General features: G+C 41.9%; 1 protein-coding gene across 1 annotated transcript; it reads left to right on the top strand.

Moving 5' to 3' along the window:
• Positions 1-1,478: 1,478 nt before the first annotated feature.
• On the top strand, positions 1,479-19,990 carry klf13 (Kruppel like factor 13). The gene is made up of 2 exons (XM_067589809.1): positions 1,479-2,285; positions 13,859-19,990. Exons 1-2 carry the CDS (start codon positions 1,847-1,849, stop codon positions 14,173-14,175), a joined length of 756 nt encoding a protein of 251 aa, XP_067445910.1. The 5' UTR covers positions 1,479-1,846; the 3' UTR covers positions 14,176-19,990.
• Positions 19,991-22,367: the final 2,377 nt, after the last annotated feature.

Raw genomic sequence — 22,367 nt, 5'->3', positions numbered from 1 at the left:
TAACAGAAAGGAATTTGAACAACTGTAACAATTATTGCCACGTCACGTTTACACCACTATCCTCTCTTTGACTAGAATGTAATTAAAACCCTTTGTGAGGCGGTGAAGAAGAATAATTTTCCCTGTGTGGAATCTCAGCACGCTAAGCCAATAATTTGGCAGTTAGAAACATGTGAGCTCTCTGCTGGTGCACTCTCTCGTTGGCCAGAGGCCCTAGAGTGTGCTGATCGCTTCAAGGTGACACAATAATATTCAAAGTATATCAGGGACGGTTTCCTGATGATGCACAGAAAACCACTCCCTTATCTCAGAGGAGTTCTTGTGTGAATTCTGTGTTTTTCTTTTAACATTTCCTCATTTGTGATTGGATGATATGTAACAGGGGGAAGTCAACGAGGTCTCACTTCATCAATTGGAAAAAAAATGATGCACATTCAGTGTATAAAGAGGACATCAGTAAATTGATGGTTCTATACTGATTTCCTGCGAACCCACTTGTATTTTTACCACCAGTAGAGCTGAAACAATGAGTCTGTTAATCAAATAGTCGATCACAGAAATTTAAATGGCAACTTCCTGATAGCTGATTAATAATTTAGTTTGTCATTTTTCAAGCGAAGAATGCCAAATATTCGATGCTTTCCGCTTAATGTGAGGATTTGCAGCGTTTCTGTGTTTTATATGATTGCAAATAGAATATATTTGGGTTTTGGGCTGTTGGTCAGATAAAAAAAACCTGAGTGAAGACATCAGCTTGGGCTCTAAGAAACTATAAGGAGCCTTTTTTCTGAATAATTGATTTAATTATGAAAATACTATCTATAAAATACTATCAAATACAGTTTTAACATTATGTTAGGCCAGTGGTTCTCAAAGTGGGGTCCAGAGACCCCCAGGGGTCTTTGAATGGGTTCGAGGGGGTCCTCAGCAAAAAGGAGAATAATTTATTTTCACTATAATTTCATCCATAAGTAACACAATGTATGTATGTATGACTATTTTGATCATGGGTTTTATACACCTTCTGTAATAAAACATCTAAAAGCAAAAATCTTATCAGATGGGGGTCCGTGGTCTAATGTGTGTCACTATAGGGGTCCTGGTGTGAAAATGAATCACTGTGTTAGGATGCAAAACAAGCTGAGTGCACATGCATGCAGGCTTGAGCCGGATGCTGCAGTAAAAAAAAGGCACAACTGCACAATAGTCCATCCTACCCAGCCTAAAAATATTTTTTACTCTATTGCATGTGATCTTCCTGAAGGTCTTCGCAATACATAACCGTGTCGCCCGTGAGAAACATCATCTGAATGCATGGGAGGCAACCTGTGGTGAAACTTTCAAGTAACTCATGTTGTGCGGTGCATTTGGGGACAAGCAATACCCAATGAATGAGCGGCTACTCTGATGATGTTGCTGAGCGCTGCCGGTCGACACGCCCCCAGCATGGATACAACAGCCAGCAGGAACAGGCGCTCAGGAGACACACTCACTATGCTGGAGAGTGTTTGAAGCCGCGATGGGAGTTAACACATCCGAGTTTCTAGAGTTCCTGTTACCAGCGACGTTGCACTAAACAAAGACTTTGTTTTGGGGTTGTTTTTTTTCCCTCTGAGGGGGCTTGTCTGCATTTTTGTCCGAGGCGTTTCTCTCACAGGATGTTGATGATACTGGAAAGCCGGGTAAGATCATAAAGTCAGTTCTCTCTGATGAGAACGACCGCCTCCTCCTCACCACCACCACCACACAAAGGGAACCACGGAACAAGTACTTTGTTTTTTCACACGCCATCATTTTTTATTTTTGAATGTCATAAAGAATCAGAGGGGGCTCTTTGATAGACAAAATGGATCACTTTGCAGCAGAGTGCCTTGTTTCAATGTCCAGTCGTGCAATTGTTCACGCTCCTAAAGGGAATAGGGAGATAAAACCAGAAATCCCATCTTCCTCCAAGAACGGAGAGGAAATGAAAGAGCCTTTGGTGAAAGATAACTCCTCTCTTTATGTGGTGGCGCGGATCCTGGCGGATTTTAACCAGCAGACTCCCAACAATGTTGCCGAGCAGGCAAAAATAAAGGATGAGAGCATGCCGAACCTCATAGATGATGGAAACTCTGCCACACCTACCACCATCTCCGATCCTTCGCTCAAACAAAGAGGCAAAAGATCGAGAGGTCGGACTGAGCAAGAATCACCTCAGAAAAAGCACAAATGCCACTATTCAGGTTGTGAAAAAGTTTATGGCAAATCATCCCACCTCAAAGCCCATCTAAGGACACATACAGGTCAGTTTCACTGGGTGCAAATGTTTGTTGCTGTGAACATGATTTATTATAGTCCCTTCGCCTATATGAGAGAGGATGGGATTATTGAAACCGAAAATACTGATAAGAAGTGTGGTTTCTCTCTCATGAAGCGATATTTGTGCAGAGGAGGGTGATTGCTGTATTTCATTGAGTCATATGTAGCCTATAAATATCAGTGTGTATAAACGGATCCACTACCCTGTATGGGAATAATCAACACATGGAGTACAGTAAAAAAAAACCACAGAATTGGTGCATAGTTTAATTGCATTGCTCCTTTAAGTTGTATGAACTTTGCGAAATGTCCTTTTAATTTCTGGGGAGGGAGGGAGTCGAAAACAGTGCCACTCCCACTCAAGTCTCAGAGCTTTGTCACGGCTTTCCTCTTTGCAACCCTCCCCTGCATTGGACAGTAAACTGCAGTGCAAATGCAGAACAAAATTACACAGATCAGATTTCCAGCGTTCTTCTGCGCGCATTAATTAAAGCAAACGTTGGGTCTGTTTCATGGCAACATGAGGAAAAATAAAAATAAAAATAAAAAAAAATAAAAATCTTCCAACAACCTGTAATGTGCACATCACAGAATAAGTCAAGTGTGCACTAACACGGGCATGCAAAAAAAAGAAAAGAAAAAAAAGTTTTCAAGATCAAATCCAGTAAGTGTACCGACACAATGCAGGGAAATGCGCTCCAGATCAGCAGTATGTTACATATGACCTTCCTGAACGACCCGTACCTCCATATTTGCGCTTTGCATTCCGCAGGATAAGCTACTGAGAGGGGGGAAAAGATGCAGATCGACTCAAACTGGGGGGTTGATAAGAGCTGTGCAGTCTGCCCAAAGCCCTTTGTTGTGATGTGCCACACCCCCGCTAGACAGACTGCCAGCTGATCTGGCCAGCAACAGACTCAGCTAGCTGAGCCTCGACTGAGGAGCCTTTCCTTCCCTCTGCTCTGTAGACTGCAGCTCACACCCCCCCCCCCCTCCTCCCTCAACCCTTCTCACACATATATCTGCCTGTCAGACCACAAACAGACTCATCTGCATCACATAAGTTGTGTGAACTTGACCCATATTTGAGTCTTACAAAAATTAAATTCTGCAGAAGAGTGTGCAAGAAAAACACCTGACTCAACACAAAATTCAAGATATCAGGGACACCATCTTGATGTTAAACCCCCTCTTTTTTTTGCGCAATACAAGCCTCAGTTGAACATCTACAAGGATACATTCTTGTTTTGTTGTCTGTTAAGCTTCTGTTGAGATTTATTACTCTTCAGAGTAATAGCATATGGATGCCATATGACCTTAAAAATAACTGGAAGACTATAAATGCACACTACATGACACCATAAGCCTGTTATATATTATATTTCCTTGTAGATGATTCTGTATTGGATTTGTTGTGTTTTAGTCACGATTTCTTGTTTTTACTCATCAGCTGCAGCTTGGGGCTGACTTCAGTGGCGTGTAATCAGTGTTTGTCAAGAAAAAGCATGCTGAGAGACTGAAACATTAATGTGATTTATGTGTATTGAAAACAAAGGGGTTCATAATGCTCCAGTATCATTAGTTAAATGACTTCCTAAAGGAATACAATGCCTGTATCCTCTGCACTGTGTGTTTTTAGTGCACTTTTATTATTGTCTATCAGCCCTTTCCTTGTCTCTTTGCCTATTAAGCTTATCCCTTTCCTTCCTTTCTTTTGGTATACACTATTGTGCTTTGCTTTGCTATTGGTTTGTGTCCCATAATTTCTGATAATAAGGACGATTTGTGCTTATTTGATTGGCTAGTTGCAGAACGTGAGTCATCTCAGTTCAGCTGCCTTCTCTCAGTCAAACTTGCAGCAGCTAGCCCCCAGCAGTCAGTGTGCTTCCCTTCAGCCCTGACCATGTGTTTTTAGTGTAGTTTTATTGCTCCATATTAGCCCTGCCCTTGTCTCTTTGCCTATTAAGCGTCCTTTAGCCTGCTTTTCTGTTTGGATACGCTCCCACGCCTTGCTTCACGATTGGTTTGTGTCCCATAAATTCTGATAATAATGACTTGTTTCCGCTTATTTGATTGGATAGTCCCAGAATATGGGTCATCTGAGTTCAGCTGGGCTGCCTCAGTCAACCTTGCAGTGCTTTCACAGAGCCAAACTCTAGCAGTGTGCTTCCCTGCAGCCCCTACTAGCAGAGTCAAGAGAGAATGGATTCCAGCCCAGTCAGTCCCAGCCAAACACCGCTATCTAATTGAGGGGGGAAACACTGTTATAGACACTGAACAAAGAGCCAGGGAACAGGCGTCCTCACTTGACTTCTGTAACGCCCAAAGCCTCATCATCCCTGCTTTTGCAATCCTTGTGTATGTGATTTGTCGGAGTGTAAGAGGAGCTGAAACCTGAACTACATTGTATTTTTTTATGCAATGTCTACACACTACATAAAGAAATCAATCCCATTACTAGTCCAAACTTCACCTAATAGTAATGTCTTTGTAGGGAATTTTTGTTTTAAGCCATGCAAAAATGATTTTTAGTTTATTTAATGATGTTTGTTGACATCAACTATTACACATTAGCTAATGTTAAGCAACTTTGAAGTATTATGGCTTATTAGTTATATAGACTGAAAGTATGGAAATTGATTTTTTTTTTCTAAAAGAGGGATGTTTTCAGAAACAGTATCAGTATATTGTATTTTGCAATGTCTTTTATTGTCTGTTGCTAACCACTGAAACATTGTTCAGGCTCAGTTCCCCTAAATGACATATTACCTTAGCTATGAAGGTGGTTTCAGTTTTATTTGCGTAGGTTTTGAGAAGTCCTCTGATGAGACATTTGTTGCCACTCCAGTACAATGGAGTTGAATAAAAGTTTATTTTCAGTGTGCAAAGATTAAAATTAAAAAAAGATTTAAAAATTACATTTGAAAAGCTCATCAAAAGTGTGTTTGAGGCTAACAGTGTACTCAGGGTAATGTACAAACCTCACTGTGGTTTTCATTAACCATGGCAGAATAACTTTGCAGAGCGAGCCCTGTGGATTAAGTAACTGGGAACTTTATCTCTTTTAAAGTATTAAAAAGTTCCTGGTTAAAAGATCCCTCAGTTAACATAAAATGGTTTTGTTTGAAATTTCCTCTCAACCAGTCTGTCTCCTCCAACTGTGTAAGAGGGACACCAGGATGTAGCAGACATGGGAGTACACGATGAATTTAAATCACTCATTATACTGCATTGAGTTTGATGCCGAGGAATCCACAGCAGTTTTAGGGGTCTAAGGTTACCAGACAGCTTTTGTCTGATCTCCTGGTGCGGGAGGTGGGGCTTCTCTCTAACACATACACTTATCTTGCAGTATGGGAAACGCAATCATGTAACGCTGATACACAGATAAACTCAAGTTTACGAACAAATGAAGGCCATGAGGGTGAAACTGCATCTGATTCTCTCTTAGACTTCTCTCAAAACCAGTTGGTTTCTTTTCAGTGACTCTTTTTTTAACTCTTTGTCTTAAGAAACTTAACCGATTCTAACTATGAAGACCCGTTTTCCCATGAGGTGTCTTGTGGTCATAGAGTACATGGTGTTCTCTGTGAAGCCTCATTACTGTGTTCTGGTCATGTCATGTGGACTGCCATCTCCAAAGGAGAGATGGCCCCTGACAAGCTCATTACAAGTCATGTCTTCTTCAGAGAGAACAGCCCGGGCCTTCTGTGCCCCCCACAGCTGGGCCTCACAAAAGGCCATCTTGCCAGTATACAAGACCTATTTGAAAACTATTTGAATCACCGGGAGGAACAGGGTCAATATTTCCGAAAGACAAAGAGCCTAATGACATATTTTACAGTTGGTTTGACATTTTGTCTGGACCTCTTTTGTGTTCTGCTGGGGGTACCTCTAATGCTGTGAGATGGCTGTAAAGCCCTTTACTGTCTGTCCTAAAAATTAAGTGGCACCACCTGGCAGCACAGAACCACTGCCATTTAGACCCAGTTATTCATGCATGCTTTCTATTTTTGGTCAAATAATTTTGGTTAATGACACTGTTTTTAGTGTGAAATTATCCCGAATTCCACATGGAAAAAAAGAAGCAGGACTCTCTTATTATATATACTGCATCTCTGCCAGTGGTTTTATATTTGGCCTGCACTGCTACACAGAGTGCATAGTGTTCCTGTGTGGCTGGTGGCAGTGATGAGGTAGCAGGGTGGAGATGGGGTTTTCCTGCTATTGCTTGAGCCTGGCCTTGGCAGTGCGATGGGTAGAAACTCTACTGGGGCACAAGAGGTCAGTCTGTCTACCTGCCACACGGCAGGATTTCCACCATCTCTCCCAGTTGAGCAATATTTCTCCTGACGTGTAATAAACAAATGACTTCTCAGTCAGGAGATGCTCAACAGTTTCCATTTGTCTTCATTCTGGTGACGTTACAAGTTGTTCTTTTTTTAGCGACGGCAGCGGCGTGGCTCAAGGTGTGGCAATGTCATTGTGACCACCACTTTGGTCCAGACTAAAATATCTCAACAACCTTTGCTATAGATTGCTATGAACTTTTGTACAGCCATTTATGGTCCCCGGAGGATGAATCCTACTGACTTAAGTGATCCCCTGACCTTTTGTCTAGCGCCACCATGAGGTTTGACAATTGCAGTTTTGAGCTAAATGTCTTGACAACAATTTGATGGATTGCCATCAAATTTGATGCAGAAATATAGCTAATGTTCCCCTCTGGATGAATTTTAATAACCTCGGTGACCCATTGCTTTTCACATAGCACCATCAGGGTATTAGCAAATGTTAGCATGCAAACACGCTAAACTAAGATGGTTAACATTACCTACTAGACATCAACATGTTAGCTTTGTCATTGTGAGATTATTGGCTGATATCATTTTAGCTCAAAGCACCACTGAGCCTAAAATACAGCCTCACAGAGGCATGGCCGTTGACTCTTAGTCTCATTATACATTTACTGATGCATACATTTTAGTGTTTTCTCTTGCAATAAGATGAGAGATTTCCCTTGAAGCACCCCTCTAGAATAAAATCTGGTTGCCTGTGAAGGCCACGTTTAGCTGTACAGTATGTGTCCAATGGAAACAAGGTATTAGTTAAATCTACTTGATCCCCAGGATGTAAATAAAACCAAACTGGAGCCACCATCTTGCCTCTAATCCTCTAGTACAGTGTTGTTGCTCCATGAAAGACATCTACAAGGCGCGTGCTAGTGCACATGGCGTCCATATGCTACCCTTTATGTGTACATGTAAAGCTGACTGTAAGCTAGTTCTTGACTAATGTTGGAATACAAACCTGATTTTTCTGTGATTAAGCAGCCAAGCATGCATGATGGACACTCATAATGTTGAAAGGGCCCTGTCAGGCAGTTCCCCGGCTGTGCTGCTTTCAATGGCCCACAGGGCTCATGTATTCTTTAGTTAGCTCTGGAGTACTTCTATAAAAGCTGCTCTGTCTATCCCCTCACCAGCCCCTCCCATCCTTCTCCCGCCTGCGAAGCAAAATAGGTGCTGAAGCGTGTTGTGTTGCGAGGCCGAACCCCGGCCATGGCTTGTGGCGTGGTGTTGATTACCAGGAGCAGGAAGAGTGGGATACAGACCTGTGGAACACTGTGCACTTTTTCATCTACACTGTTCAAAAACCGCCAACCACATCTTGCATGCGAGGGAGGGATCTGCAGTACAAAGACGGAGAATATACAGTGCGGCAGGGTGGGGGTGGGGTTAGATACCAGGATATTCACTGTCAATGCCCTCCATTGATGTAGGTCATTTATTCAGCTGCATCTGCAGCTAATCTGATTAACGTTTGAAGGGCTGTGACTCTGCAGCAGAGAGCACCCCTGGCAGCCCGGCACTTACAGGGTCCCATCTGAGAGTTCGGCTCCATATCCGCTCTGTTGTGTTCAGCACAGCTTGAAGAGGAAAGGAATGGCTGAAACTGCCGTGGAGCTAATGTCAGAGGGAGTGTTTTGTCTCTAGCTGGGGTGTTTATGTTCCCTACGGTATGTAAGGTGTGTCCCCTTTCTCTGTGTGATAAATCAGTCTGTGGCAGACCACGACACACCGGGGTGTGGCCCTCGGTACAAGATGAGGAGTATTTTTGTGGAGGGGAAGAAGGGCATAATCATTTCCCACTGAGACATGAAAATATTTCACCCCCTGAGTATCAGGTATGACATTGGACAACTTGCACTATCTCCAGTCTGTATCTCCTCTTATCACTGTGTTCTGAGGCCTCTCGGGATCTAGCAGGGCTATGGTTCTTTGTTTGGCACTGGGGTAGCAAGGCTGTCTGTCTTATATGAGCTATAGTGTCAGACTCCATCAGTGGAATGAGCTGGCATTGTACTGCGTGAGTGAGAGTCACGGTTGATGGGATATCCCTGCTCCCACCTGCCTCTGTGGACAAACTGTAAACACCCATTGATGGCTGCAGCTGTTTGCACGTACTTAGTTAACCAGGTTTTAAAAGATAAGGAGACTGGCTGCAACACATCAAGGCTGCAAGTTGTTTTAGCATGCACTCAAGGCCAAAAGAGAGTGCCCACTTTAACTAATTGAGGCAAATGTGATGAGCTGGGCAATGCCGGCGTGCTATCCATGCCTTTCCCTTAAAGAGTTAAAGGGATGAAGTAATGTATGAAAGTGTGTGCAGGAATCAGACAGTCACACTCGACCCCGCTGCATGTCTCTGGGTGAATGTCAATAGCCAGACCAAGGGGAGTGAGTTACGGTTAGTACGCACAGCCTTTCTGATTGAAATGCATTACAGGAGTGCCTCTCCTGCTGGGAGCGAAGCTGCTGCTATTGTTCACAACCTGACAGCTATAGGCCCACGAGGGGAGGCATGCTATTCAATGGCGAACAAGGTCCCTCTCAATAAAGACAAAAGATGATAATAGATCAAATGTTCCCAGTTTTTCGGAGTTTTCTCCCGACAAGCTTGCCAGTCCTCATCATGAGCACCTGACCCACCCAAGGGTCCTTTTGTTGCTCCTGCAGAGACGACGGATTCTTGTGTGAAACAAACTCTTGAATGGAGCGTCTGAGCAAACATGTTTTGACTGAGAGATTTTCTTGGTAATTTGACTCCTCTCCCACTGAGTTAATTTCTCATAGACAAACAGCCACGTAAACAGTTGTTCTGATCTCTTATGTGTTTCAAATCAAGCATGTGTTCTTTTTTTTTTTTCTTTTTTTTTTCCTTTTCTACAGACCACAGAACTTCTGTCAGCCTTTGTTGTTATTTTTTGCACAGGCATAGTCTGCGATTCTGCCGTTTGAACAATGAAAAAAGGAGCTGCACAAGCCTTAATGTATATTTATTGTTTTGCGCACACATGTTTGTGTTTATATCATTTTGGCATGTGATGGTGCGTGTAAAGGGAGAGGCCGGGTACGGTTGGATTAACCCTGTCTGCTCCAGTGGTTATGCTGATGAAGGCCTCAGCAGTCATTTTAGTATTATCCAAAATCCTGTAGATGGTTGTCTGCTGGCAGAGTAGCTGGCTCCTGGTTGGTTACAGGTCATAGTCTGTTGTAAACATGCAACCAAATTACAGGATAGTACTGAGCCCTGCCGCTGGAGTTAGTGGTGTCCCTCACATTTCTTGTTGCCAAGCTGGCTGTACCACTAAGCCAGCGCTAAAGCGAGGTAGCTCCAACTGTACTTTCCCTTCTTTAGCTGTTTGCTTGTAAAAGTCTCAGCAGGTTTAGTGTGCACCTTGTTTTTGTTCTGAGCTCCGTAAAAGATATTTCCTGTTCTGGTTCTCACTATGCAGGCAGAGCAAAGTTAACTTCAAGGTGATCTCTGATGTATCCACAGGAACCGTACTTTTTTTTTCCATTCTTACCCTGCAGAGCTATTTGCTCTGGCTCTCTTATGACAGACTGGCATGGAGGTTTCAGCTGTACTCTGTGTGAGTTTGGCCCATGCCTGAGGACACACCAGGAATGTTATCTACTCTTGTTTGAAATGCTGGTAGCCGTTGTCGGAGCAGGTGAGCGAGTTGAGTTCTTGCGCTGCTGATCACGTCAAAAAGCGATTTGATCTCGCCTTTGCAGACAGCATCCCTTACACCGGGGAGACGAACTCGGATTCCATTACTCTTAACTGTTTCTGCAGAAACTGAGGAGCCAAAAATCTTACTGTAGATATGAATGAGAGGAGGATGGAGGGAGAGGAGCAGAGATGAGCTGTTTATTTACTGACCCAGTGGCCTCAGAGAGAACAGTTATATAACAAGAGTACCTGTGACATAATCGCATCGCCTTGGAGGGGGGACACTAGTGCTTAGTAGAGGTACAGTTTGCGTGCACGATGTAACTCACTTCACGGGTAAGTGGGTCACTGTGTTCGTTAGGGAAAAAGCTTCCCTCATTACTGCCCCCCTCCTCGCCCTCTGCAACTGACACATTCTGAGAAAGACAAACCACACCCTGGATATGGCACGCTGCCAGAGATGGGATAACCAATCAGTGGGGCCTGGTGTCACGGTCGCCCCAGTGCCCTGCTGTGACAACACTGGAGCTAGATGGGGAAAAGGAGCAGCAGGATAAGAAGAGTAGCTTGCTGCATTCTTCTTTGAGCAGAAATGCTGAGTAATAGCTGCAGTCTATTGAAATATCTTGGAGAGTGACATCCTCCCACCACTGAGGGTAATAGCCCCTATCATCATTTCCGCTCAGGATCCAAGCGTTTGTTCCCTAAACCTCCCTATTGTTAGCAAAAATCATTTTTTACCACCCTCATGGAATTCTCAATCCTCATGTTATGAAACAAGCACAACAATTAATTGGGGCATCGCATATTTTCTTTCTTCTTCATGCGAGTGAATCAAGGCTGACATTAAAGCTGCAGGATTTTTTTAAATACATATTCATATTGTGACCTAAATGCCAGATCCAGTTTAATGTGAGGTGAAAATGGGCAGCGTACCCGTTAATTCTACATTTTCTTAGAACTCATGGAGCTCTAAATAATTGGTTTTGGTGAGTTGCTGTTAGATACCTGATGCTTCCACTATGACTGTATTACTGTATCAGGGCAGTTAGACTGGATATCTCAGCCTAGCTCTCTGGTGTCTGGTTAAATATTAATGATGTTGGATCCGTTACACTGGTTATTGAGCCTTAAGCAGCCTGCAGAGTTTAGCTCTACTTTTCAGCCAATAACTCGTTTTGCAGTGGCAGCACAGGCTGTTTCTCTTGCTAATAAGGTATGAAATCAGACTATCATGAGTCTCTTCAATGAGATTAGGGCCTTAAAAGTTACACTGCCTCCTTTTTTTTTTTCCAGGAGCTGTGCTCTAAAGAGGGTGTAATCCAGGATATGTAAACTGGCTCAAACAACCACAGCCTCCTCATCTTTATAAATTGTACCTTTACACTTTATGCAGGGGAGATGGGCATGTGTAAACTCTAGCAGGAGAGTGGTAACATTATACATACTTGGCAAAAAAAAGGAGACAAGGCTGTGTAACATGTGTATATGCAAATGTACATATGTCAGTTAGAGTTTACATACATACACAGAGTCCTGTATGAGCCCGCAGGAACTGTAGTGGGCAGGGCTGACTGAGTTTGTCTGGAGTTGAGGTGAGGCGTCAGAGGCAGGAACACAGACTGGGCTGTCTAGACTTGCTCTGTCTGTCTGCATGTTTTGTAACCATGCAGTATAGGGGGGGAGGGACCGAGACTCGTAGTGCACTGAGTTCTTGTTTTTGAGACTCACTGGCATCAGGTAGCATATAAGTGTTTGATGCTGAACAGTACTGTTTCCATTCTGGCCCTGGGGGAAACCACAGAACTAAGAAAGAAATTTGGCAGGCCTGTTATTATGTAGTCATTTGTCATGCCCACCTACAAACTTTCACGCATCTCAACGTCTCTTCCTTTTCATACCTCAAATCCCGGCCACAAATTTGCACATGATGATTGATTATTCATATTCTCTGGGAAGAACCGTAACATTAAAAGAATATGCCCTGCCTGCCCTTTGCTGTAGTACTGCAAGGTCACCAGGCTGGTAAAATTAGAAAGCTGGATGTAGCTATTGTCAGGCAGAAACTCACTGAAATGGAACTAAAAGGAGTACAGTATTAGACGTATTGGCCAGGGGATGCAAAACGCTGCATTTAGGCTCTGTACACACTGTTTCCACATCTAAATGGAAGGAAACCACAAGATGTATAGTACCATCTGGCTTTGAGTAGATTTGTGTCAAAGCCCACTTTTATTGCCTGAAGGAGGGGGGAAGGGTGTAATTTCCCATGTGCCGAGTCACAGATAGTTGCATGTTGGAAAATGGGCTGGGTAACCATTGTGAGTGTGATTAGCATCTGGAGCTTAGATAATTAAACTGTGTCTGCTCCTCCAGCACAGCGCCAATTTTTAGGTGATTTACCCCAAGTCCCTTGGCCTTTTTTTGGTCTCATTTTTCCAGATATTTCAAATATTTCTTGAGTGGTTCTTGATATTCCCCTCACTAACCTATCAGACCTCCTAATTACCTCGTGTTCATTATTCCTTGATGACACAAGAGTCTACACACTTGTCTTGTTCAGCGGGCCTAGTCTTCACTGAAAAATGTCTTTTAGCTGTGCATGGCAGTGTTCATGACTTGTTAATCTGTAAACATCCTATAATGAGTCACTGGTCTCACTGTGGTGAGCCATGGAGTGCACCAGTTTTGTAATTACAGAGCAGAAATATGAACACACTTGTGAGTTTCATTTGTTTCATGTTACACTCATCAACGGAATCAGTAGGCCTGAAACGGTCTTGTGTGATATCTGATGTAAATAGTGTCACCACTTACTACAAATTATGCATAGTCTACATTCCTGCCCACCATTCTCTCAAAAGTAGTTTGAAAAGGAAAATGGGTTATAATTCTGCTTTCAGTGTATTCCTCCAACCCTTCAGGTAGCCCATGTCTTCCAGTCATTCCAGTACAGTTTTAAAATGACTGTATGAGCTGATATGTGATATGTAACAGGTCATTCCTATACACATATTACATCATTTCCACTTCTATTTTTGTCAAGCCTATGTGACTATCACTGGTAATGACATTTAAAAGTTCAGACAGAGATGCAGTGTATTACCAGACAACAATCACATAACTTTGTCAAGAAAAAAAGCACACATGATGTTTACTAAGCTATTTGGATCCTCACAGTAGTCTCCTTACTTAAGGTTTCACATCTTTTTTGAAAGGTTGATTTTCATATTTGACTGAAATCAATGGAAATCAACACCATAGAACCATGATGTGCTTTCAAATCGTCAGCAGACATGTAAAGTACACTGGTAAATGGAATAAAACATGCAAAATATACTGATGAGGATGCACATGGGGAAAATAGTGCAAAAGCATATGAAAATGGTTGGCAGTAATGTAAAGTAAATGGTAAATTCTCAAGGAGTTAAAACATTGCCCATTTAGCAAAAACACTGATATGGTCCTGAAAGCCATGCTGCTAACTTCTTGTGTGATTAGACACTGACATGTCTTTGTTTTCCTCTGTGTGCTACAGGAGAACGGCCTTTCCCATGTACCTGGCCTGACTGCAGTAAGAAGTTCGCTCGCTCTGATGAGCTGGCCCGCCACTACCGCACCCACACGGGGGAAAAGAAGTTCGGCTGCCCGCTTTGCGACAAGCGCTTCATGCGCAGCGATCACCTGATGAAGCACGCACGGCGCCACTCAGATTTCCAACCAGGCATGCTGAAGAGGCCCCACGGCGGCAGCAGCGGTAGCACCACACGTCCCAGCTCCCTCAGCGACTACAGCCGCTCGGATGCCTCCAGCCCCACCCTCAGCCCCGCCCTCAGCCCTGCCAACTCGCCTTAAACTGAAACCCAGTCGCACTTTCCGCCTCCAACCTGCGAGGCCTGTTTTTTTTTTTTTTTTTTTTTTTTTTTTTTGTCATAACACTTGTGTTGCACAGTTGTCAGCAACCCTCCCTTCCCCCCTCCCCCCTTTGCTATTCCTGCGCTTGCTGTGGTGTACCATACTGTACATAACTGCTTATTGTAGTGCAATTACTTGTGTGATCCTAAAAGAAGGTAATGCCTTTCCCAGATGGCAATATTGACATTCTGTACCATATGTCTGTATTTTTTTAGCTTCTGATCATTGCTAGTTGTCCAATGTATGTTCACAGTCAGCTAAACAAGGTTAAGAAGAAGAAAAAAACAGACACCCTGACAAGTCTTATCAAAATGTTTTGGGTTTTTTTTTTTTTTTTTTCTTTGTTTTGTTTTTTTTTTTTTTTTTTTTGAACGGGTGAGGAGAAGGGGTACACACACACACCTCAGGATTGAAGACAGTTGCTATTTCTGTAATACCACAGTACTTAACAGTACTTACATTGACTGCACAATATACTCATCACTTTACTCTGAAATTCAACAAGGGTTGAATTTTACGCCCTGCTCAGGGATGGCCTTGTTAGCTTGAAAGAATGAATACAAGAAGTGAACAAGAGAAACATACAGTACATATATATCAGCCTTACACTCAACACAATTTGCACTCTTTGTTTTTGTTGGTTTTCACGTTTTTTCGAGGAAACTAGCCCGACGGTCATACGGTCAATCGCACTCAAAACTCATGTTCTGTTCTCCTGTGTGTTTTCGGGGTTCATATGTAATGTAATTGCTGTGTGTTAAGAAAACGATCCCCAAACCCCCACCTCGGTAAACAAAAATACATGTGTTTCTCCGTTGCAACGTTAATATTCAGTTGCAGTTACACTGGGTTAAATATGTATTTCATTGAACAGTGGTGTGCAGTATATACTGTGTAAATCTGCACTGCTTGAGGATTGGGATTATATTGGGTTACCAGTTTTTTATAAATAAACTCAGTTGAAGAAACTTAAAAAGAGACAGTTAAGTTTCAAAGCAGCTGTTCATGCTTTTTTTTTTTTTTTTTTTTTTTTTTTTTAAAAAAGCTATGTATCATCAGCCAGTATTTCACACAAAATGGACACAAAGGGACTTTAGTTGAAACAATGTTTATCCCGCTCTCAAGCACATAGGAAAAAGTACCAAAGACAAGAGTGAATGAAAGCTTTCTATTCAGTCTTGTAAGCTGCCCTTCATTGAGGCCTGAGGCTGGTGGTTGGCAGTGTAGCAGGTAGAGAGCCAGACAGCCTGCACGTTTCCCTCCTCCTGGCTCTGCCTTTTGTGGCCTCCCTGGAGGAAACAGCTGCATCCCACAAGAAGCTATTCACAGCCCGCAGGAGGAGTGGTAACATGCCATTCCCGGGGAGTCTTCCCTCACCCATCTGGTTCTACCTGTCCTGTCAGAGAGTGAGTCCTGTGGTGAAGCTCCGAGCCTGCCAAATTGCAGAATGTTGCCTAACTTAGGGGGGGGGGGTCAAATGTAGGCCAGAGTGTTAGGCAGAGGAGAGCAGAGTAGGGCTGGGCTGCGACATGGTGGAGAACAGAGCGAACAAAGCATCTATCTGCAATAGACAGGCGAGAGGGGGTAGGTCCTGATAAAAGAGGAGAGGTTTATCATGAGCTGAGCAGCACAGAGGAGGAGACACCCAGTCACAGACACCCCCCCATCTCCTCCTTGTTTCCTCACTCCCTTCCTCCCTCCAACTGTAGAAACTGTGAGCTGTAATTAGCGGGGTTGATCCAACCTGTAGGATAAGAGTAGAAAGAGAAGTGTATGAACAACAGTACTACCTAGACAACGCTAGCAGTGTGGGTGGGATGCACCTAACTCCATCCTAAGCACAGGGAGAAATCCTCTACTACTGCTGGAGAGTCAAATTTCACAAAGCCAAGGAAAACATTGCTCCAAATTCACACCGATAAACCCGAGCTCTCAAACAGCTGCTTTCAAACTTCTCTCTCACAAAACAAAGGGGCTTTTTAAACTGTTGTAAAAACATTTGAACCAAAATGAACATATCAGCAAAGTGCAGTGCTCACCAGCCTCACGTCGTCCTGCCTGTGAAGCTCAGATGTCCCGTGAGAAAGCTGACTTGTGTTTCTAGACAGACATGCCTCAATAAGTCAGGCAAAAGGCACAGTAAACCTTCCATGGAAACAGGCACCACTATCAAAACTGCTGCAGCTCCGCCAGTCTGTGTTATGCCTACATTTTCTTTTAATGCTTCAGCACTGTGGTCGGAAATCGTTTCATCCATGTAGTTTGGTCCCGTCAAACCCATCCAGATTGTTGTCATCATCAGTTGCATGTGCTAGCTTCAACCTGGCCCGCTCTCATCCTGCAATCCCGTGCTCCACACTATATGCATGTTAACAACTTCGCCCTGAAAAGCGTAGAGGGTTTTTGAGGCGGTCTGGCAGGTGTAAGTTCATGAATGGCAGGCCTTGTCCCCCCCCCGGTTCTCCACAGCAGCCATCTCTCTTTAAAGTTGTGAAGAATCAGCTCTGTCACATCCTCCAAGAAAGAAAACATCCCTTATTTAGATCCAATGCAGTAATTTTCCCCCAAAACACCACGTTTTTTAAAAAAAAAAAAAAACCCACAACCCTCTGTAAGATGAACTCTGTTAAAACAGTTTCCAGGCTGCAAGATGACACTTTGAATGCCACTGATCAGCAGCTCTCAGTGAGAGAAGCACTGAGATACATTTACCATTTCACAAACAAATTCTTCAAATTGCTGTTGAGCAGCTTTTTGTGGGATCTATCCGTAAATTTTTTTTTTTTTTTTTTGTCATAGTCAATTTGTTGACTTGTAGTGTAACTTTCTCTTGCAAAAAAAAAAAGAAAAAAAAAAAGAAAAACAGAAGAAGAATTCAGAGTAACTCACCCTCAAGCAGGTTTCATGAATCACTTCTCCATAATCTGCACATTTACCTCAGGGTCGACATCCGCAAAGCAGCAGATATGGGACAGTTTGTGGATTTTGTAGTAACATCAGTTGCTGCACAGAATTTTCTGCCAGCCTCCCCTGGTGTTCCTGGGTGCTTAGTGCTCACTGCTGGTCAGTGTCCGACCACACTGGAAACACAGGAACGCCTCCATATGGGCCCGGCTCCTGCCTATTATGTCTTCATTACATCCTACAGTCCCGCTACACGCCTTAGTAAGCACTGGGCACTCTGGCGCTGTTTTCAGTGAAATGCCCCTTTAAAAAAAAAAAAAAGCTTTTAGTGTCAGTGGACTTACATTAGGCAACACGACGCTCCTACCATCTGATAATGAAACGACTGTGACAATGTAAACATCCCAGTCTATCCATCCATCCAGACTGCACCAGTGACATATAGGCCTCCACAGGTGTCTCATAACTTTTACTCTCACTGTACCAAATCTACTTGAATAATTCAACACAAAAGGCCATTGAACACAGTTGTACATGTACATGTCCATTTTTACTGTACTTGCTTTTGTTGTCAAATAATTATGAACGTCTCTGGAGAAAGGTGTATAGTCTTTTTGTTTGGTTTATTTTATTGTTTTGGGTTTTTTTTCTAGATTTTCCATTGTCTTCAGGTCATTTAAGCAACTCTTGAATTTATCGCAGCATTAAGGTTGACTATTTTTGTCTGTCTGTCTGGCTGTTTATAGGCATCATTTTGTTTTATTTTAAATGACATAATTTAGCCCCATTTGGGGTTCACCCCTTTAATCAGAAACACTTAATACTCTGTTGATGTCAGGATGCAGGTTATTCCAGTTAGCCTGTTATCCAAAATTCCTCCAAGTTAGAAAATGAAAGGATAGTTTGGTGAGTGTTTGGGGCGACGATAAGAAAAAGAAACATCCAGACCTCTATGTACGTCAGTTTCAGATGGAGTGACTAATTTTCTTTGTTACTTAGATTCTTTTGAAAGTTTTCCATAAGAATAGAGACCACAGCATTGTGAGTTAGCAATGTAGTCATACTTTTTATTATTATTTTTTCGACTCATATGAAATGTTTAAACTTGTATATTTTTCAAAAATCATACCTCTTAAAATATTTGACTTTTGTTGTACCTTCATATCTTTTCAAAACATCCATCATGTAGCTTATGTTTTGCTTGATGAGTAGCACAAATAATTGGTGGTTTATTTGTCCCTACTTGAATGAATGAATGAAGAAAAAGGAAGAGAAAGAAAGAAGGAAAAGAAAAGAAAACACTGGGCTACATTTTATAAAAAATCATCACATGTTGTCAGGGTCCTGCACATCCTTGTAAATTCAAAAAGTAATCTTTCCAGGAAACAATAAAAACAGATTTTTTAATTATTTTATGTATGTACAAAAATCGTTCAAACATACCTTCCTTACAGAGCTCCACATATTTGTCTTGGGTTAAACATTTTCTATGTGTGGGATGATGTCAGCTGTAAATTACTATGAAACTCCATTTCAGCATTTTTTAAATCCAACTTTACAATTGTAATCCCAGTAAGATTACAGATTTTGACATCTGTCGGAGAAAGACAGATGGAAAAATGGCAAAAATGGAAATACAAGGTTTCTACAAGATGCTAACATTGTACCGGTAAATATTTTTTCTGCTAGTATGTAAAGAACTAACATTAATCCTATTTAAAAAAAAAAAAAAAAAAAAAAAAAAAAAAAGTTCATATGAATTACATGAATATATCACTGATCAGACGTCTCAACTGAAATATTCATAATGACTGATCTCAACGTACAAGCATGATTGATGCAATTGTGTGCCAAATCTATAATGGTAACTTCATGAAGATCATACAAATGTTGAGGGTAAATAAACCTAGCTTCTATCAGACATTTAACAAACTTGTACAGTTTTTATAAAGTGTGACATGTTTTTATGTTGTGTACAGGATTTAATGAAGCAACTCTGCATATTTAATATGCAAGTGTTCTAAGTTAAATATTTCTTTTCTGCTTTATGTAAACATTTTGATTGTGTAGCTTTGTTTTCATTTGGTTCTTGTTATTTAATTTTTTTTTTTTCCTTTTTTTGCTGTACATTACACAAGCAATGTATAATGGCTTATTACAGGTATTTTTTGACATAAACAATCTTAATGATAACAAACGCCCAACCATTCCAAAGGATTTAAAATTGCATTTGCTATAAATGTGCTGCTTACATCGACCCAATGCATTTCTGTAGGTTATGAATAGAAGTCTGTCTTGACTGTGAGGTTTTTACACGTTGTGAGTAGTGCACAAGGTACGTTTCTCATTGTCAACATTTCCCAGGTATAATCTCTCCTTTCTTCTCCGCTGGCTCTTTGTGTAGATAGACTAAACCAATTCAAATGAACAACGTACATGCAATATATAAAAGTTAACGACATACAGAGCATTTCTTCCCTCTGACATTGGCCTTTTAAAGGTGGGGAAAGTGAAATGTTTTAGAGGCAGCCATGATAGGATAGAGTGGTGGTTTGAGCAGTGAGAAGGAGCTCTGAGTTCTCGCAGCTCATCGGAGGCTCCAGTTACAAGTTGTTACCAAAGGCTATGAAGGGAAAGATGAATGTTGCAGTAATTTTGAACCCAACCCAGTTTGGACTGCTGGGTTCAATTTTACATACTGTAAGTGTTGTTCAATGGATGTTGTGCTTGATATGGACCTTTTTCTACATCTCCAGTAAGCAACTTTTGTTGTTATTTTTTCTTTTTTTTTTTTTATAACACTTGAATGAACAAAACCCATTTAATCACGAGCAAACAAATTCTGAATGAGTACAAGATAAGAAACAAAAGAGAGTAGGAACATGCAGCATTGCAGGGTAGCAGACCATATCTGTTAGTACCCTTCGCTGACCGTGTGGTCTTGCTCAGCTGCTTGAACTGACTCTGTGTGGTGTTTGCTCTTTACTATAGAAATGCACGCTGACAAAAGTCTCAAGCGTTGGATATTGTCGCCCTTAAAGGATTTGTCTGTTCCAGGTTATTCAGCAAACTGTGCTGTCAATTACCTCCCTTTGATTGCAAAGAGAGAGCCTCTCACCAGCCTTTTGGTTCTGTTTTCTGTCCCTGTTTGTCCTCAATGTACGTCCTCAGTGTAATGTTGCTCTCTTGATACCTCTGTGCGTTTCTCCTCTGCCCATCACCATCAGTTGCCTGTTGTAGTGACTCCATGGTGCTGCTTCCCCTCTCAGCGCCATTATAATCCAATCTGTAAATAACTCTTGACTCAGCTATGGCCAGTACATTCTCCAATGACCTCACTCTAACCTTCAGGTGTTGTTTTGTTTTGTTTTTTCTCTCAGCAAACCAAAATCACTACATTCAAGTATTACAGTTGTACAGTTCCTCGGATTCTACACACATCTAATGTGCTGGTCTTAGCTGCTCTGCTGTACCTTTTTATGGCATTATTTTTTACATGTTAGACAATATATTGTGACCATGTCCTATGCAAATATGAAAAATAACAGATTGTTGAATAATGTATGTTGTCATAACTTGTATGCATGACATAGTGAAGTTTACATTTGGAAATAAATTCATAAAATAAGCAGCTACAACTTGTTCTGTGCTTTGTTTTGTTTTCGAGAGACAGGGTAGACGTGCCACTGTGGCTGCAATTAAGAGGAATTCAAACATTTCAGGATGATTAATGCTGAACATATGTTAGTAGAACAGCAGTAGCACAAGTAGAGAGGAGTCATTAAAGGAATAGACATTTGGGGAAAAACACTTATTTGCTTTCTTGGAGCAAGTTAGATGAGAAGATTACCATTCACTTATTTGTATGGCTCTGTGTAAAGGTAAGAAAATCTGCTTATTGGTAAGCTCAGTAATTAATATGTTATATCTTTGTTTAATCCGTATAAAAACCTAAGTGGAAAAACAACAAGTTCCAGTTTTAAGGAGGTTAAGCTGGAATTTAAGGGTCTGCATGACTATTTCTTGGCCAGAAACAATGACTTCCTCAAGTCTCCGCTAGCACCTCACCATAGTGACAATTAGTGAGCATTTGAGGTGCTGGAAGGCAGATTTTGTTACCTTCAGACAGAGCCAGTCTAGCCGTTTCACCCTGTTTCCAGCCTTCATGCTAAACTAAGGTAACTGGCTGCTGGCCTTACATTTAGCATGGATGTATGACTATTGATCTTCTCATCTAACGCTCAGCAAATAAGCCATGAGGCATATTTCCCAAAATGTCAAACTATTCCTGTAAGCCAGGGAGCTGACTCAGTAATATCAGTTCCACAACAATATCTACCTAAAGTTTGCTTAGCCATCATAAGCTACTGATCATACCAGACCAAGTGAGGTTATAGAGGCAAACCCCCTGAGTGTATTGAACTGAGCATGGGTGTGTTTTATTGCTTACGAAATTAGTTTTTTATCTCAAAGATGAATCACATTTTTTTTTCTCTCTCTCTTTAATGTCAGAATCGTGTCAGTTCCTGTCAGTTCCTCATTTATAATTATAACATTTTTCAAACATTAAAGTAGCCTTTTATTACAGCTATAGAAAGAGGCTAAGTGTTAATAGGTGGAGTAATATTCCCTCACTTAGATAACGTTTCTCACATGCGTGCCATGTGATTTAGTATTATTCTTGCAACAGGAAGTACACCTTGTCCCCTCATTGCACCCATGCAAATATTTACAGTAACTGCTGGGGTATCAACAATGGGTGGGGCACCAAATGCTGGGGACTCCTTCCTTCCTTATTGTATTTCAGGACCAAATATTGTGATAGATTGTGTGAAGTTTCCTTTATAGACCAATTGCAATTGTAACTTCAGAAGAATATGATTCTCTACAACCTGCACCCTCCCTCCTCATGTACAAAGTGTACTTTTAACTCCATCTGCATTTGCTGCATTGCAAAATCTCTGCCAATGTGCCTTTATCCCTTTCTTAAGCCAAGTGTGCCCACCGACTCCAACAGAGATCACAGACTTGGCCTTTCCTGCTCACAATGAATCATGCGATGTGGACGGAGACAGGAAGGAAGAGAAAGAACGAGGGCATTAAAATTCTTGATGAAGAGCCTGGTGTTCTCCCTGCTCAATCTGTACACCTCCTGTCTCCAGGCAGGTTGGAGCTACCAGCACACCACGCCACACAAACCGACAAGCTGCCACCCCTGGCACAGCCAC

Source organism: Thunnus thynnus, chromosome 5, assembly GCF_963924715.1.
Source record: "Thunnus thynnus chromosome 5, fThuThy2.1, whole genome shotgun sequence".
In the NCBI taxonomy this organism is placed as follows: Eukaryota; Metazoa; Chordata; class Actinopteri; order Scombriformes; family Scombridae; genus Thunnus; species Thunnus thynnus.
The sequence above is the reverse complement of the archived record's forward strand: the minus strand, read 5'-3'. Positions and strand labels throughout refer to the sequence as shown.

What these genes read in the sequence shown, in the direction of transcription:
- klf13 (XM_067589809.1), top strand. Translation starts at nt 1,847, where the DNA reads ATGGATCACTTTGCAGCAGAGTGCCTTGTTTCAATGTCCAGTCGTGCA. An exon ending in CCATCTAAGGACACATACAG is followed by an intron (nt 2,286 to 13,858) that starts GTCAGTTTCACT and finishes TGTGTGCTACAG; the next exon opens with GAGAACGGCCTTTCCCATGT.